This window comes from Chenopodium quinoa, unplaced genomic scaffold, assembly GCF_001683475.1.
Source record: "Chenopodium quinoa cultivar QQ74 unplaced genomic scaffold, ASM168347v1, whole genome shotgun sequence".
NCBI lineage: Eukaryota > Viridiplantae > Streptophyta > Magnoliopsida > Caryophyllales > Amaranthaceae > Chenopodium > Chenopodium quinoa.
The window spans coordinates 1097649-1115006 of NW_018744041.1; the positions used below are offsets into that span (position 1 = coordinate 1097649).

The 17358-nt window shown below is 33.5% G+C and overlaps 3 protein-coding genes across 5 annotated transcripts; 1 reads left to right on the forward strand and 2 right to left on the reverse strand.

Annotated features, from left to right (window-relative positions):
- Positions 1 to 128: 128 nt before the first annotated feature.
- On the reverse strand, positions 129 to 6886 carry LOC110690432 (ubiquitin-conjugating enzyme E2 2). Its single transcript, XM_021867262.1, has 6 exons — positions 6682 to 6886; positions 5704 to 5837; positions 5568 to 5593; positions 4402 to 4491; positions 3206 to 3294; positions 129 to 659 (listed from the first exon to the last, which is right to left on the reverse strand). The coding sequence occupies exons 2-6, from the start codon at positions 5826 to 5828 to the stop codon at positions 531 to 533; spliced, it is 459 nt and encodes a 152-aa protein (XP_021722954.1). The 5' UTR covers positions 5829 to 5837; positions 6682 to 6886; the 3' UTR covers positions 129 to 530.
- Positions 6887 to 8889: 2003 nt separating this feature from the next.
- Positions 8890 to 11578, forward strand: LOC110690433 (pentatricopeptide repeat-containing protein At2g02750-like). Its single transcript, XM_021867263.1, has one exon. It carries the CDS (start codon positions 9368 to 9370, stop codon positions 11213 to 11215), a length of 1848 nt encoding a protein of 615 aa, XP_021722955.1. The 5' UTR covers positions 8890 to 9367; the 3' UTR covers positions 11216 to 11578.
- A 234-nt stretch (positions 11579 to 11812) lies between these two features.
- LOC110690434 (SNF1-related protein kinase regulatory subunit gamma-1-like) lies at positions 11813 to 15043 on the reverse strand. Of its 3 annotated transcripts, none has more exons than XM_021867265.1 (6): positions 14852 to 15043; positions 14154 to 14339; positions 13483 to 13925; positions 12976 to 13242; positions 12691 to 12863; positions 11958 to 12237 (listed from the first exon to the last, which is right to left on the reverse strand). In XM_021867265.1, the coding sequence occupies exons 2-6, from the start codon at positions 14323 to 14325 to the stop codon at positions 11958 to 11960; spliced, it is 1335 nt and encodes a 444-aa protein (XP_021722957.1). In that variant the 5' UTR covers positions 14326 to 14339; positions 14852 to 15043. The 3 variants fall into 3 exon arrangements, with proteins under 3 accessions (XP_021722958.1, XP_021722957.1, XP_021722956.1); XM_021867264.1 differs by having other exon boundaries at positions 14154 to 14327; positions 14852 to 15040; XM_021867266.1 differs by lacking the exon at positions 14852 to 15043 and having other exon boundaries at positions 11813 to 12237; positions 14154 to 14325.
- Between the last annotated feature and the right edge of the window lie 2315 nt (positions 15044 to 17358).

Consider the following 17358-nt stretch of genomic DNA (forward strand, 5'->3'; position numbering starts at 1 on the left):
TGTACCTTCTAACAATTTACTCTAAACAAGGTCTTAGCAAACACTTCTTTTTACCCTCCTAATTCGTATTTTGCCAAAATTATACTATGCTACTCCGTCATCCAATGAACAACATTAAATTACAGATGTCAAACCTAATTGTACTTTTTTTTTCCTTCTCATGAAAATACAGGATATCAGAAGCAACCACATAACAGGATTCTGCTCAATACTTCATTCACATATATTGATATACAAGACAAAAACTAAAAACTCAGATTAAAACCTAAAACATGAACAATCAAACACAAGCTAAAGCAGAACTTACATAACTTGCAATGTTAAGTTCAACAGACACATCCACAAGGATCTAGCATTCCTTTCTGAACAAGTACTTCAGAAGTTCAGATATTATAAGATAAATCAGATAGTTTCACAACAAATTGTTTTTTGTTTTCCATTTCACCCTTTTTTGTTCTAGTCTCCTGAAGTCACTTATCTCAGACAGGACACCGAACTTTCTTCACAGGTTGTACATTGCAAACACAGGATTAATCAGCAGTCCAACTCTGCTCAACAATCTCACGCACTCTCCTATTATATTCACGCTTGTTCTCACTGAACATCCTTGCAGCTTCTGAATTTGCAGGAGAGTTTGGGTTTGGATCACATAGCAAAGACTACAAGATTTCAAAACAGGTGTGTGAGAGGAAGACATATCATTCATATTGTACAAGGAATTGTATAAATAATAAACATGCGACATACAAATGAAGAAACAAAATTTTTTACGTTTCACATATCGTTTATTTAAAAAAGGCATTAAACCGCATGTGAACTAAAAATGCTAGGAACCACTCATTAAGCTCAAACCACCAAAAATTCGTAACAAAAACTACAAACAGGCTTTCTGCAATTGCTGCGAAAAGGGGCATCAAAAAAGGACAACCAGACCCTGGTTCCCAGGGAATAGCAAAAAAAGGTGTAGTTACTAGTTAGTGATCCAAATCAGTTCTAAGCAGGATGGTGGATGCACCAAAACTAGGCAATCTTATTGATCTCGATATATTGTGTATTAAACCCTTCAAAGCAGTATACAAATAATAAAACCTTGGCTTCCTGGTCCTACATTCTCGAAAATGTAAACATGTATTACTTCTATCTCAGATGCATCAATATACATATATCTTGACCTATACAGTGAAATAAATCAAAAGCCCAAGCTTGCAATGTTGACCACAGTCAATCGATTGACAGGCTCCAACAAAAGATTTTCATTTGAAGATGTTAGAGGTCAAGGAAAAGAGAGCAGAATTTTCAAAAATCCCATCACCCATACATTATTAAACAATTCCATTGATCTAGCAAATGCCCTATGTAAAAGAAATTCCAGAACAATTTGCTAATCAGTAATTAAGGACTTAAGGTTAGAATGCTCTGAATTGTCTGCAATTACTTTTCTTGACCTTCAGTACTCATTCTTCGGTCTATCCTACAAAAATAGATCCCCGGTCAATCTATGGGAAGCACTAACAAGGATTGACCACAGTGAGTTGCGCTTACAATTACTATTTCAAATTTGTGCAAACCTCCATCATCAATGACTTAATCCTTCAAAAAACTTGTATTAATTCTAACTGCTCAAAGAATCCAATTGATTATCTAGCCTTTCTCTTACAAGGATCATGGCGACTACAAAGCAGCATGCATAAATACTTTTATCTTCTGAACCCAAAACAATCCCTCCTTCTACAGCTCAAAGTCCTTGCACCTAAGACCAGCGGCCATCAAATACCTGACCTCATCCCCCAGCAACATTTAATTGAAATCTATACTAATTAACTTCCAATTCATTATCCAGAGGGATTTTTCTATTGCTCAAGGGAAACAAAAGATTAATATGCAAATTCTAAAGCTTCAGATGTCAGGGAAGCATAAAATCTCATAGCAACTTCAATAAAATAACTTCCTACCCTTTATTGAAAAGGAAAAAAAATCCAAAACACTACAATTTCAGCATGCAATAATGCAATTGCACTAACCAAAACCACCACATCTCCTTTGTTCCGTAGGCTTCACTAAAAACCCACTTAATAATAGGTCACTTCATCAAATTGTTTAGAGCACTAACCAAAATGCAATTGCACTAACCAAACCCACCACATCTAATTTATTCTATAAGCTTCTTTAATAACCCACTACATAATAGGCTACTTCATCCAATTGTTTTAGAACACTACCAACTAACTGCCTTACACCACAAGACGACCTCACAATCAATGGAACAACAATTGCTAAGGCAGGCAGCATTTGTCACCAGATCTGGAGCCAATACATTCCCTCCCCAGGAAACACCTCCTTCATCAATAGCAATCATTAGAAAATTGATTTCACATGATACAACTGATCATGCCTATAGAAAGATGAATTTAATTACTATTTAAAGGTGTGTAATTACTGTACGTATACATTGTAGATAAGAAAGGCATTTGCTTTTGAGAAGTGTATCAAGGAAGCTGAATATGGGAAATTGGATGATGAGATTCTTAAATATGCTGGAATTAGAAATGTACTACCAATCTACCATGGTGTTTATGCTATGCTACTTCCCATTTTATTTAAAAATATACATAAAAAAGTATAATAAACATACTTCTTTCTCATTTGTTTAAGAAATAAGCAAACACCCTTCTCATCAACAGAACTCTTCAAAACACTAAATAAAAAAGGATTCAAAACATGTATTGTTCTAATCTCTGACCCAACAATCTTGTTACATGAACCTATAGATGTTCTCATAAATCATAATTGAGGCCAATACTACAAGACCGAGCTCATATGAGCCTCTAATCATCAAACTTCCTACCTCAAAAGATGGAATCTTCTTCACTCTTTCTCTATAATTATCTCTCTTTAACTCTTTCTCATTTTGAAACTAGAATGGGCATATATCAGGTATTATGACATCCCCCAGAGCAAGGAATCAAAACGAAATGCAAATATACAAAATACATATAAAGCACAGCTGAAAAATTTTCAGCACACATGGTATTGTGGAATCAGAAATAATGAAATTCTACAGCAACAATGTTTTGAAAGAAGAGGTTGTATTGCCTCCCAAAATGGTAAGCATTAGCAAGAAGAGAATGATCACCACTGCCAAAAAATGAAATTGAAAAAAAAAAGATATATAAACTAGTAACAAATGTTCTGGGTAACACATTACCTGTATTGAGGTTAGGATCGCAGCAACATCATATATAGGACTCCACTGGTTTTGTAGTATATCAAGACAGATGCTTCCATCTGCATAAACTAATAAAATCCCACCAAAACAAACATACACATTGCAAGGTTAGAACAAAAAATGACAGGTTTATTAGCATACATAAAAATTGCAGTTGCAGACAAATACATGCAGAAAATAGACAAAATCTGTTGAAGAAGAAATCATCTTTTATGGCATGATTGTACTGAAAGAAAAAAGTGAGCAGACAAACATTAGGCACACCATCTAATTGGATAAGAACAATAAGCAAATTGCAGCATAAAACTTTACATGCATAATCTTTTATTACGCTTCTTTATTTTATTGAAGATTAATCTATTAGTAAACTGAACCACACCAGCAAACCAAAATATATACTCTCTTTTTAAAATTGCATTATATTGACTTTAGCCCTATTCACGTGTACCATTTTGACCACTTATTTCTACTAATATATAAAAATAAATGCTATCACGTAATATATTATAGGATATGTGTCATATGTCTCAATTTACGTTTTTCACAATACAACCTTTTTATAGATTTAATTCAACATAATTAAAGATATAAGAACAAAGTAGTGCATTGGCAAATGTGAAAGTCAATAAAGAACAAATACAAAATTGGAGGGAGTATTCAAGCTTCTAGCTTGCATCCTCCACACATAAGAATGGCTTGCCAGTGCTGCTTTGCAAATTCGCAACTAAAGATTTGAAAAAAGAAAGTATTTATTACTCGCTCCATGCAAGATCATCTTAAATTAGCCAGTATAAAACAAGCTAGCCAAAGTTCAATGAAACTACAGTGTGGTATCAAGCTTTTCATGATTAATAATACAAGGCTAAAATCCTGTTTGGAATGAAATTGTTCACAATTTAAAAGATATTATACCTTCTTTTGATGTAGACTTTAATATTACTTGTAACAATTATATAACAGCCATAGGCAGCGAAAAATAAATTGTAATATATAGATTCGATTGGTCAAATGACAGTTTAAAACACAAATGACAACAATACAATTACGCATCAAAAAGCCTCTAAATAAAACAATCAGCACAAGAACTGAGATTTAACAATAACAAGCAGAGCGTAAATACACTGCAAGAAGACAAGCATTCTTCTTGAATAAACAGATTCAAAATTAGCACTTACTATTTGGATGAAACATCCGAGAGACAAAGCGCACTGTAGGAGGCTTATTTGGGTAGTCCTCAGTAAACTGAAGTGTCAATTTGAACGTGCCTGACATACTCAAAATAAATAACAGAAAATAAGTAGGAATAGAATTCATGATGTTAAGAAAATGAGCACAGATAAGACAGATTAGATTTCAAAAAAAATAAAAAAATCATGGTCTAACTCAAACAAAAACTTCTGCTAAACACCTCAGCAGTTTTTGAAGTACGACACTAATACATACATCTTCAAGAATGAAAAAAAGTTATCTGTAATTTAGGAGATACACCTTAGATCCTTTCATCACTAGAACACGTGTACAACCTACCAAAAACTAGACGTTAAATTTAGGAAAGGCCCAAAACAATAAATGACCAGCAGAAAACAGCCGTCAATACACAAACATCAACAATTAGAAAAAAAACAGTATTTAATGAACACAACATCACGTGTCCCACGAGTAAGTCATGCATTCAATATGAGAATGCTGCAATTTAGGAACTATATCAAACCTAATCAATACCGTGACCTAGAAGAGAGAAGAAAGGTCAAATTCAGAAGATCTTTCTCATGAAATAGGAGTTGAATAAATTGATGTGCATCTGTGCTCAGAGATGAATGTGGTGGTTATGCGAAGGTTAAGGTGTACGTTTTTACATTCTATAATCAGGTCAAAGTGGCTATTTGAGGATGAAACAAAGAACAGATTGATGTGGTTTAGGCATATCCAATGCCAACATCAGCATGCAGAAGTCTGGAAAACTGCGATGACAAATAGTTTGGTTAAAAAAAAAAAGTTAAGATAGACCAAGGATGGCTAGGATGGAAAGGGTAAAAAAAGTAAATGAAGCAATAGGGACATCATAATCACAATGCATCAGATTGGAGTGAATGATGGAGAAGGATTTGTTTATGTGACATCTGGGTTCGAGTAGCTGATCCCATCTCTTTAGATTAAGGCTTTAATAATGCTATCGTGGTTCAGAAGTGAAAAAAATAAGTATCAAAACAGAATATTAACAAATGGCATAAAACTTGTGAACAATGTAACCAGCACATTTGATTTTACGTTGAATGAACCACAACTAAACTATGACAAGAATAATCAACATTAAATAGATTGCTCCAGAGTTTCTCATTACCTCCATCCCAAGGGGTGTCATCAGGACTGCAATCAAATTGAAAAAGAGAAAACAATTAGATAATATTCGTGCTTCTCTCTTGCAAAGCTGCAGATTAATAAACCTGATAAAAACTCTTAACACAGTTTATGCCTACCCAAATATAACCGCATTCCAGAGCATAATGTTATTATCTTGAGGAGCACCACTAATCCCAGCTGGTGGGTCTTGCTGCAGACGTTTGAAATCCCTCATCAACCTCTTTCTTGCTGGAGTAGACATCCTCACCGCCTAAAACATTAACCAAGGGAATAGCTTTAGCACAACAAAACCAAAAAAAACTCGAAATATGTAAAGAGGCACTTCAATTAAACAAGATCTATTTCCTAGGGTTTAACCAATTTTAACCTAATAGCATAAATATTTTCCCATGATGAGCAACCACAATATGCCAACAAGAAAACCCTCAAAACAAGCTGAAAAAGTAGCTAATCAGAGAATTTCCAGCCTCGGTTCGTGATAAGCTAATCAAGATCACTATTAAGTCATACCAAAAAAATCCTCTTTTTCAATGAAAATGCACCGTTTACTACTTTAAAATGACCTCTTTTCCAATGAAATTCGATCATTTACTACTTTAAAATGATTACTGAAACGGAAAATCACAATCTTCCAACAAGTTATAAATTCTTCTTGCAAACAAAAGCAGGAAAAAAGTAATAACTAGTTAGGTTATCATCATTCAAATGGAAAAAATTCTTGTAAACAAAAATTTGCTTACTTTTCAACTAATTAATCACCCCAAAATTCAATTATTCTGTATATTTATCATCAAAAACAAACAATCAGATCTACGACATACTTCAATTTTTAATTCACGACAACATAACACCCCTTACAGAAAAAAGAAGAAAATGATTCATTAAAATAAAAAAAAAAATAAAAAATAAAAAAATCAAATTAGGGTTGAACAAGAAAAAACAAAAACCTAATCAAAGCTAATCTTTACTAAAACCAAGACTAATTTTCATCAAATAAAATTAACAATTTACTCATAGAAGAGCAAAGAACAAGCTTTAATTCGACAAAAATTAAAAAAATTTAAAAAAAGAAAGGAGATGAAATTCGATTATACCTGAGAAACAAACGCGGCGAGAAAAGAGAGAAGAAATCACGAAGAGAGGTCAGAATTGGGGAATATAGCTGAGAAATTAGGGATTTTAGAGAGAGAAAAAGAAGAAGATGATGGAGGGAGGTGAGAAAACGCGGTGTTAGAAATGAAAATTCATTGATCGATTACAAATGAGGAGAGAGAATATTGGATTTATATATGGTACAATTTGGGAATGAGATCACCAAACCAAGCTGTAACCGAGAGTACGACTACCAGTACAGAGAATACGAGTTTTGTTTATTTCCGTTTCTAAATACTCACAACATTTTAACATTTTATTCCGTAATACGGTTTTTTTTTAATAAAAAAATTACAGTAGAGGATAGTATAAGAAAGTTAATAAGAGTGTGTTTTTACGTGAGAGTAAAATTAATGGAGTATGTTTTATGGTGTATATGGAGAAAAATATTTACTTTCTTAGTTTTTACGGAGTATATTAATTGTAATATTAATCATGCGGATAATATATAAAAATTAATAAGAGTATGAATTTAATGGTACCAAAATTATGTGAAATTAAAATTTATGGAGTATTTTCTATGGTGTATATATAGAGAAACATATACGAAGTACTTCCTTAGTTTTTATATTAATTGTAATACTATTAATTGCAATACTAATCATTGTCCAAAGTCTTAGAAATTATAGGGTCGGAATCAATAAGGGGAATTTATGGTATGGAGTTTCAAGTATAGTTAACTTTTTTTTTTTTTTGAAAAATTCAAGTATAGTTAACTGTATACTCCATTATGAGTAGCCTTTTTTTGGGAGGGGAAAGTATAGTTATTTGGTTGGGGAATATGGGGATATATTAATTGTTTTTTTAATAGAAAAATAGTAATATGGAGTAAAAAAACTGTATAAGATTTTGTTTTCTTCGCTTTAAATAATAATATTCAATAAAATATAATTTTATGTCAGTAAAAATAAGTTCATCAGTCTAGCAAAAAAAAATGCCAGTTCAATAAAAAAACAGTAACCTTAGAGAACAAATATAACAAATAATTAGGGCATGTTCACATTTACTGAATTGAATGGAGCTGAACTGAATAGAGTTGAAATGAATATTTTATGAGAGAAAGAAATTAGGAGCAACTGAACTAATTGGAGCTTAAATTGAATTGAACTGAACTGAACTGAAATTAAGCTGAAGTGAACAGGTCCTTAGTAAGAGTAAGTTTAATTCGTAAAATTAATTTCAATTGAGCAAAATTTATATAAGTATAGTAATTCAATTTTAGGCAAAAAATAGATATTATTATGACACATAGGATGCTAAGTAAGTGATTTTTGATTTATTTTTTTTAAAGATAAAATTGTTGTATAGAGTTTTATCATCAATACACTTCTAATACTTCATATGTACAAAATTAATCATAACTTTTGATAGATATCATATAAATCGGTTCTATATCCATTATGAAATTCGTTAAAATTCTAATATATTTAATTTATATTTAAAAAATAGAGAATTTTTTTATATATATATATATATAAAAACAATTTAAGTTCAATAAAAATAATTTCAAGTCAATAATAACATAAATATTCACAACCTAAACTACAAAAAGTACACTATTATTTAATTAAATTAGCGATATGACATTGTATGTCTAAAAATCCTATGTATCAAAAGGGATTGTAAGACCATATTTAGCATTCAAATAAAAAAGTTTATACTGAAATTTTATCAACAATCTAGCATGGCTCAGACACCAAACTAAAAAGACTATAAGAGTAGTTTTAACTAAGCTTACAATAGAATAATGAAAATCTGCCTTATTGGAGATTTTTGTTTAGGTTAACTTTTATCATTAAAATTAAAGATTAGATTAGAACTAGAATTAGAATTAAAATTAAAATTAAAATCTTTTTTCAAATTAATAATTGAAGAAATTCAAACCAATAAGGAAGTGGCAATCAAATTTGCACCAGTTATAATGGGTTAATAACTTGTAACGAGTAATTGGATATCAAAGGTTGGATTATTTTGAACGCGTTTTGTGTGTTGCTAGTCTCACCATGCGGTCGCTTGTATAATAGCAAATCAACCTCTATAATACTAACATACTAACGGAGTATTATGCTTTTTTTTTATGTAAACAAAAAAAACACTAACGGAGTAAGGCTGGTTCTTTTGAGCTTGTGGGCAGAGCAGGACATGTGACAGTAGAGCTAAAGAATAGGGCCTAACCATGTAATATACTAATATTGACCGAATAACTCCTAATAATGACGAAGTTACCCTTGTAAGAGTAATACAAATTGAGTAACCCTTGTAACACTAACGACTAATGAGCCTCATGAGTTCTACTCCATATAAAAGTTGGTGGGTGTATAATGAAATACAAGAGAGAACCTATTATATACCCCGTAATAAACAAATATTTTAAATAAAATCACTTTTTTTTTTTTTTAGAGAGCTACAAGGGCGGGTTGAGAATCGATCATAGGTCCTGAAACTGGGAGTTAAACTACGTGTCTATGGGAAGAAGATTTCGAATTTATTCTCTAAAAAAAATAAAAATAAATAAATAAATAAAAAAAATTACCGTATAGTTTAAAAATAACTTCAATCTGGAACAGCAATTTAAGATTTCAGTATAAACATCAAATTTCATGGATCAGAGCTTGTTGAGTGTTGCATATGAGTCATAATATAGCAAAGTTTGTCACAAATGGTTATTACAAAGAAGCTTTACATTTATATTCACACCTTCGTTCTTCTTCTTTACCCATTAACCATTTCTCCTACCCATGTCTTCTTAAATCATGCGCCAAGCTTAATTATCCTCTTCAAGGCCAAATCATTCATACCCATCTCATCAAATCTGGGTTTTACTGCGATACATACGCCTCAACTGGTCTTACTCATGTGTACATGAAATTTCGACAACTGAAATATGCAATCAAGGTGTTTGATGAAATGCCTCAACGAAATGAGGCCTCTGTTAATGCTATGATTTCTGGGTTTGCTCAGAATGGGTGTTTTGGAGAAGCTCTTGTGGTTTTTAGAGAGGTTGGGTTAAGGAGGTGTAGGCCTAATTCGGTTATGATTGCTAGTGTGTTGTCAGCTTGTGATGGTGTTGAGAATGGTAGTCAAGTTCATTGTTGGGCTGTAAAGATTGGTGTTGAAAGGGATGTTTATGTTGCAACTGGGGTTGTGACAATGTATATGACTTGTTCTGAAGTGGTCTCGGCCACGAAAGCATTTGGAATGATGAAATACAAGAATGTGGTGAGCTATAATGCTTTTATATCTGGATTAGTTCAGAATGGTGTTTATCGCGTTGTTTTGAAGGTGTTTAGGGGTATGTTTGAGTCTTCTAGTGAAGGGCCTAATGCAGTTACTTTGGTTACAGTTTTGGGTGCTTGTTCCAATGTCACTAATCTTCGCTTTGGAAGACAAGTTCATGGGGTTGCTGTAAAAGTTGGATTACAGTTTCATATCATGGTAGGAACTGCACTTGTAGACATGTATACTAAATGTGGTTCTTGCTCCGGTTATCATGTTTTCAGAGAAATGAAGGGTAATAGGAATCTGATTACATGGAATTCAATCATTGCCGGTATGTTCTTGACTGGTGATTGTGATACTGCCCTAAAGTTGTTCTCTGAATTGGAATCTGAAGGATTGGTACCAGATTCGGCAACTTGGAATACAATGATCAGTGGATTTTCAAAACAAGGAAATTATGAGAGCGCATTGCAGTTCTTCACTGAGATGGTATCAGAAGGAATTACTCCAAGTTTGAAGTCTCTTACTAGCCTTTTGGATGCATGTTCCATGATCTCATCTCTGCAGTTGGGAACTCAGATTCATGCAGCTGCCATAAGAGCTGATATCAGTAATGATGAGTTCTTCACTACTGCTCTCATCGACGTGTACATGAAGTGTGGGCAATCTTCTTGGGCACGCAAGATTTTTGACCACTACAAAGATAAGCCTGACGACCCAGCTTTTTGGAATGCAATGATTTCAGGATATGGAAGAAATGGCGAAGAAAATTTTGCATTTGAAATTTTTAATCTAATGCAGAAAGAGAATGTCAGGCCTAATAGTAGCACTTTTGCTAACCTACTGACAGTCTGCAGTCATGCAGGTCAACTTGACAAAGGATTACAAGTATTTGAGATGATGACTACAGGGTATGGCCTGAAACCAACTCAGCAGCATTTTGCTTGTATCATTGACCTATTGGGTCGATCTGGGCACCTTCAGAAAGCTCAAGAATTGATACAGGAAATCCCTGAAATTTCAAGTTCTGTGTATTCTTCATTGCTTGGTGCTGCAGGGCACCATTTGGATCCAAAACTTGGTGAAGATATGGCAAAGGAACTTTCTGAGTTGGAGCCTGGAAATCGAGCTACATTCGTGGTTTTATCCAATGTATATGCAGCAGTGGGTAGGTGGGCGGATGTTGAGAGAATCAGGAATATGATTGATGTGAAGGGACTGGAGAAATATCCTGGCTATAGTGTGCAAATAACCTGAAATGATCCTCATATTTACCCTGACAGGCAACCAGAGATGCCACACAATTACCGGCACCTTGTTAAGGGAGGAAAAGGCTATCAGCCTATTCTAGTATAGCAGGAAGATGAAGAATCCAATCAACAAAGGACATTGCACTTCGCGAAGAGTTCTTGAAAACATTCGACAATCGACTGAACTAGGAGAAGCAATGCCACTGAAAATGGAAATTTCACTGCTTAATGTGCACAAGATTTAAGGTCCACTGTAAATGGTTTTTCTGCTGATCTTTGAAATGCCACAAGATTTTGAACGGTTGAAGGTACATATTCTTAACAGAATTGCTGTGCACTGCTCCTATGTGTTCGATAACATTGATTTTGCTTACAAAGCATTTGGATGGTTAACAAGCTTTGCTCTGTTATGCCTATTTTTACATTTTCGAGTAAGGTAACAAGAAGTGACAGAACATTATGGTATACTTCAAAATGAGATTTCTTCTGTATTGGTATGTTGGATTGACATATACTCCATCAAATAAGAGTATATTATAGATACAAAGTACAACAAAAGAAACTTATTGGATGTGCCTTAAATAAATACTTGTAGCCTTGTAGGTATGTAAAAACTTCTTGTATTAACTAATGTACCCCTAGTATACTGCTAGGACATTGTGTAACTTGCAAGTTTTGCAACTCAAATTTCTGCAAGGCAAAAATCTAGATTGGATGCATTTAATTTAATTAAAAAGAAAAAAGACATCTCACTTCTCGAGCAACTCCTCTGCAGAATAACCTAAGTAATCATCATAGTAGTTTGGAGGTTCATAGATGAAGCAAGAAATAACATCTCTAAGTGTTATAACACCAACAACTTCATCTTCCTCAACTGTCACATAGATCCTGTGAACTGACTTGGAAGCTAAGCTGTGGATAACATCGCCAAGGGTGGTGTCCGTCTTGCATGTTATCGGTTGGGTAACTTTCCCTGCCTCTTGGCTCATCAAGGAAACTGTCTTCATAAAGTCATTTACTGTAAGATGCCTGAAATACAAGAGATTGTAAGAACTAACCACATATCCAATTTGCACCTGAGATCATATAAAATAATGTACAGGCAATGAGGGATCACATTTAAATTAACAGCTAAAGTTAATTGTAATTGTGAAATTTCTAACTAATTAAATATATTTGGTCACCTTCTTAATGTAGAGCGATTTCTTTTAGCTTATAATTTATCCCAATAACTTAAGGTTAACATTTTGTAAGAATTATGTCTTTTTTCCTGCGCAGCAAAACAATTTTTTTCTTTTGCACTCCTTGGCTGATTCAATTTCCCGCACAGTATACATATAGTTGTTTGAGTCTTACTACTTTCTGATGATTTTTCATGTTTTCTAACACGGGGTACTTATAGAGATTATGGATGAAAATAACAACAGCTAAGGACATAAAAAATGCTGCAGATCCTTTTCAAATTTTCGCTGAACAAAATACCTAAAAGTGGAGAAAAGATTGGGCTGGAGTAACAAGTATCTTATATCTCTCATGCTCAAATTACCAACAATCTTCTTCTTTGGTCCCTCCACAACCGGAAGGCCACCAATGTGATGGTCCTTCATCCGCTTAAATGCCTCCAAAATCAGATCACTGCTGTTGATGCTTACAACCTGCCAACAGAAGGAATTCCTTACAAAATATCAGTACCAAACTGCTATTCCATAATGTATCTAGTATTAAATAAGACAGAGAGGGTGACTTAAAGACAGCAGAAGAAAACACCTGATCGCGTGACATAAAAGGAAGGCCCAATTCAGAAATGGGATGGGCAGCAATGCAATCAAACCAATCTCGTCCACCACATCCCTCAAGGCCTCTCACTACAGCAGATTGAGTGATGAAGTTCTTCATAAAAGCCTTCCCTGGTTCAATTACTGGTACATTTCTCATTCTATACTTCGATAAAAGCAATAAAACTGTCAACATATTGCTTTCAGTTGAAACTGGAAGGAATGGTGTGGATCTGAAAGACTTCACAATTTCCCTGATCTGCAAAGCCAAAGATATGTACAGCACACAACACGGCTTTACATGAAGGATCAATGGAAATGCAAGCAGATGTCAACAGAATTTCCCAGATATAGACATTTTTTGGGTGCCAACAACTCTTTTAAGAATGTGTAAATCTTAGTTAAAATAATGTCAATATATGATAATTGTCATAAATATATGAATACCAGATTTTGGCAGCTATAAAAATTCATCCTGAATGAACCTTAATAAACATACCTTGGTTGACTTGAATGGTTCTTCTTGTAGAATCACTTTGTAGAAATCATCACCTAACTGATCAGCAGCTGTCGGAGCATCCTTTCCCATCCCTTTGTCCACTGCAAAACCACCAGCCACGGCTGCCCCAACTGCTGCAACTGTTAACCCAGCAATCGCGGCTGGGCCTGTGGCACCTAGTGCCACTGCTCCAAGAGCCCCTGCTGCACCTGCCCCAACTCCAGCAGCTGTAGCAGAACTAGCAGATAAAGCTACAGCAGCAAGCTCAGCACCTTCTAATACCCACAATATTATCGCTGAATAGTCTATGATCCCAAGATACCTCTCCTTCCAATCATTGCTTTGAGCTTTATCCGGATTCGTTACTGGAGCCGAGAGTATGTTGCATTCAGAAAGTATCTTTACAGCATCAGATATGGATGTTTCTGCTGAGATTTCTATCACTGCAAAATAAAAGCAATGCAATTTATGTTACTCAGACTTTTCATTTCATCTCAGGTACCCGTGTTGGATCTTGGCTATGATCGCTTTGACACTTCATTTTGGGTAAAAAATCTCAGAATTTTGTCATATAATAGCCGAGTCAGGCACCTGGACACATACCCATATCCGACACAAGTACCCGAGTCTTAGTAACATAAAATTTAGCCTAGTTATGAATAACCTGTTACCTTTGCCACCAGGAACTTGTGGGAAAGATGAAACAGGAATGCTGGCAAATGCAGCTGTCAAGGTCTCTTGTAAGGAAACGGGCAATTTCTTCCTACTCTGAATCGTCTCAAAGTAAGCATCATAACTCACTGTTGTTGCAGTTTCCATTGTTTTCTCATCTGATTTATCCATGCCTAAAACAACAACTAATATCTAATATCAATTTTTACAGTTGGTAATAATATAATCAATCAGATTTATAGTTTCTGCAGTTTGTAAAATTGGAACAAAATCATTCGAAAACATTATTATAAATACAACCATAGTACTATAAAATATAAATTTGATTATGTTTATTTCATAACATCCGACTGATAACTTTCTTTATGGTACAATTATTATTTTTTATTACCGTATCATTATTATGATAAAGGATTATATTTTGTTCCTAAATATAACTCATGTTTCATTGAACTGAACATGCATCATATATCATACAAGTAGCAAAGTTAAGGCAGGCTGCACGAAAACGGATACGAAAATGAGGACAAATACGGCAATATATTAGGCAATCTGTCAAAATACTACTATCTAACTACAAATTATAAGATCAAATCACATAAAGTTATGAACTTGGGATTGTTTTACGGACACATACATCTAAACGAAATATAACACTAACAATTTAATATGAATTAGTTATAAAGATTGATAATACCTGTTGCAGAATAATTGCTAGCAATATTAGGAAAGAAGATGATAAAATTTTATAGAATAAAATGAAATGAAATGGAAGAAACTGAAAGATTAATTTGTTTTTTTTTTTTTTTTTTTTCCACTGTCCTCCAAAATTAGCAGTTTGTTCTGATTGATAGTTTGTTACCACCCACAGGATTGCCTGTTTTCCCACGTGTCTATTTTGTACAAGTGTCAATTAGCTACAGTTTTTGGGTTTTCACTGGAGAGGCCCAATGGGCCTTTGGTAATCCATCATAAACTGGGCCTTGAGATACCCATATTGCATTGATACTCATGACTATTCCCTCTATAATTTTTTTTTCCCTTTTTTCGAATGAGTTCTAAGGACGATATAAATTACAAACGGAGATGGTGGGATTTGAATTTGTAACTTTTTCTACACACATCCTTAGATTTTAACTTGGTAACTAGGTCATAGTCGAAGTTTATCTTGTAGGGTTCTTGCTTTGTCTTTTTCCAAATCCTTAAATCACGTAGTGTTCCAAATCCTATTACTCATTGTAGATTTGTAGACTAATCTAAATCCAAACCCAATCAGCAAACCAAATTTATTCTCATACGGAGTATCTGCCATTGAATTAAAGTCTTTGACTAAGGCAAAAGATACAGTAAATACAATTTCCTTAAAGGATAGAGATTCCTCATTCCTCCATCTAATTATCAGGCCCGACCCTTAGTCGGTGTAGCCTGCGCAACCGCTCAAGGCCCAATATTTCTTAGGGCTTCAAATTAGTACAATATATACAAATTGTTGTGATATGAACATAGTATAGTATAGTATGAAACTATGACTGCTTTCATGTTCTAGTTAGACTACAAAGTTACGTAGGTTTTAATCAATTTCATGATCTAGTATACATTGAATTATGTTACTCAATTAACGAGATGTGCTCTGCCCAGTTTTTGTTTATCTAGGGGTATAATCGTCTTTTCAAGTATCAGTGGAAGGTACATACGTCTTTTCATATACCAGTTGAGGGGTATATGTGTAGTTTTCTCACCAAACAGTAAATACAAGTTGCAAACTGTAAAGTGATAAACTTTAGCTTGCCTTGATTAGCTTCATGAGCCCAATATTTATAATAATACAAAACCAATTAGTTTCCTAAGCCTACACCAAAACGTGTATGACAACTAAGGTAAACCAATGATGAAAGATATCACAATAATATCCTAGAAATAAGGAAATAATATCTAGACTAAATATTTACCCAATCAACTAAATAATATTTCCTTAATATGTCTTAACACAAACAGTAATTGGACGGCTATGCTTTTTTTAATATATTTACAAAAATGTCACCAGATTAACAAAAATTTGTTTATGTGGCAGATAAACTTGTATTTGTCGTTAATTAACTACAGTTACAAAGTACTTTTGACGACAAACCAGAGAAATATTATCTCTTGGTTTTGTTATTTTTAACATAAATTTCAACCATCATTGTCTTGCACAAGATCGGAGATAACAAAACTTGACAAACTTAGTCCACAATTATCATGCATACAAGTACGAGTATATAATTACAATTTACAGGTGCCCTTGATACCCTGGCATTGACTACAAACGTATTGGCTCACTTAGCTTGTTGTCTTGTTGATACGGCTAAAATTCTATGGTCCAATCTATCCTTTGTGATGTTCTTGATTGGCATTGATTTTATTTGGTTGCAATTTAACTTCAACACTATTTACACGTTTTATTTTAATCTTCCTTAATAAAATTTATTAAAAAAAACTATAAATAGTTATATAGAATTTTGTTAGATTCGTCTCAATTTATTTTTACTTGATATTGAAATACATATGAAAGTTATCTAGAGTATATATGTGACTGATAAACTAGATGTCCCAAATGTTCTGGAGGGAATATTATTCTTCTCTAACAGATTTGGTATTTCAGTGCGTTATCTAACCAATTATGTAATAGGCAACATAGTACGTTTTCATAACAAAATACTGGTCAATATTTTAATGTAATCAGAGCCATGCAAAGCCGTAATGTCATCGTTTGAAAAGTTTAAGTTGAAGGATACATACATACACCTACTAAATAAGATATACTTATCAACAGTATTGTCCTTATCAAGGTATTAATCTTGTTTCTATATGAGGATTCAATTCAAGATTATGTATATTTAAGGCCTGTTTTTTTTAGCTTCTAAACAGATCGAATGAAGTATAGCAGAGCAGATTTACAACTTAAAAGAACATGCAAAGTCTTAGACATGTCAATTTTTTTAATTTACTCGATCACCTGCAAATCTGACCCAAGCTAGACCCATTTTTATGGGTTTTGATCACTTTTTTCACCCCAAAACTCGTTTAATATGTAAATTCTAAATCAAGTAAGGGATATATATAATATCCAACTCTATAATGAAATATGAAGTATTATTTACATATTCAAAGGGATTATATATATCTAAACACGAAATATTAACAGAGTCAAATATATGATTTCAA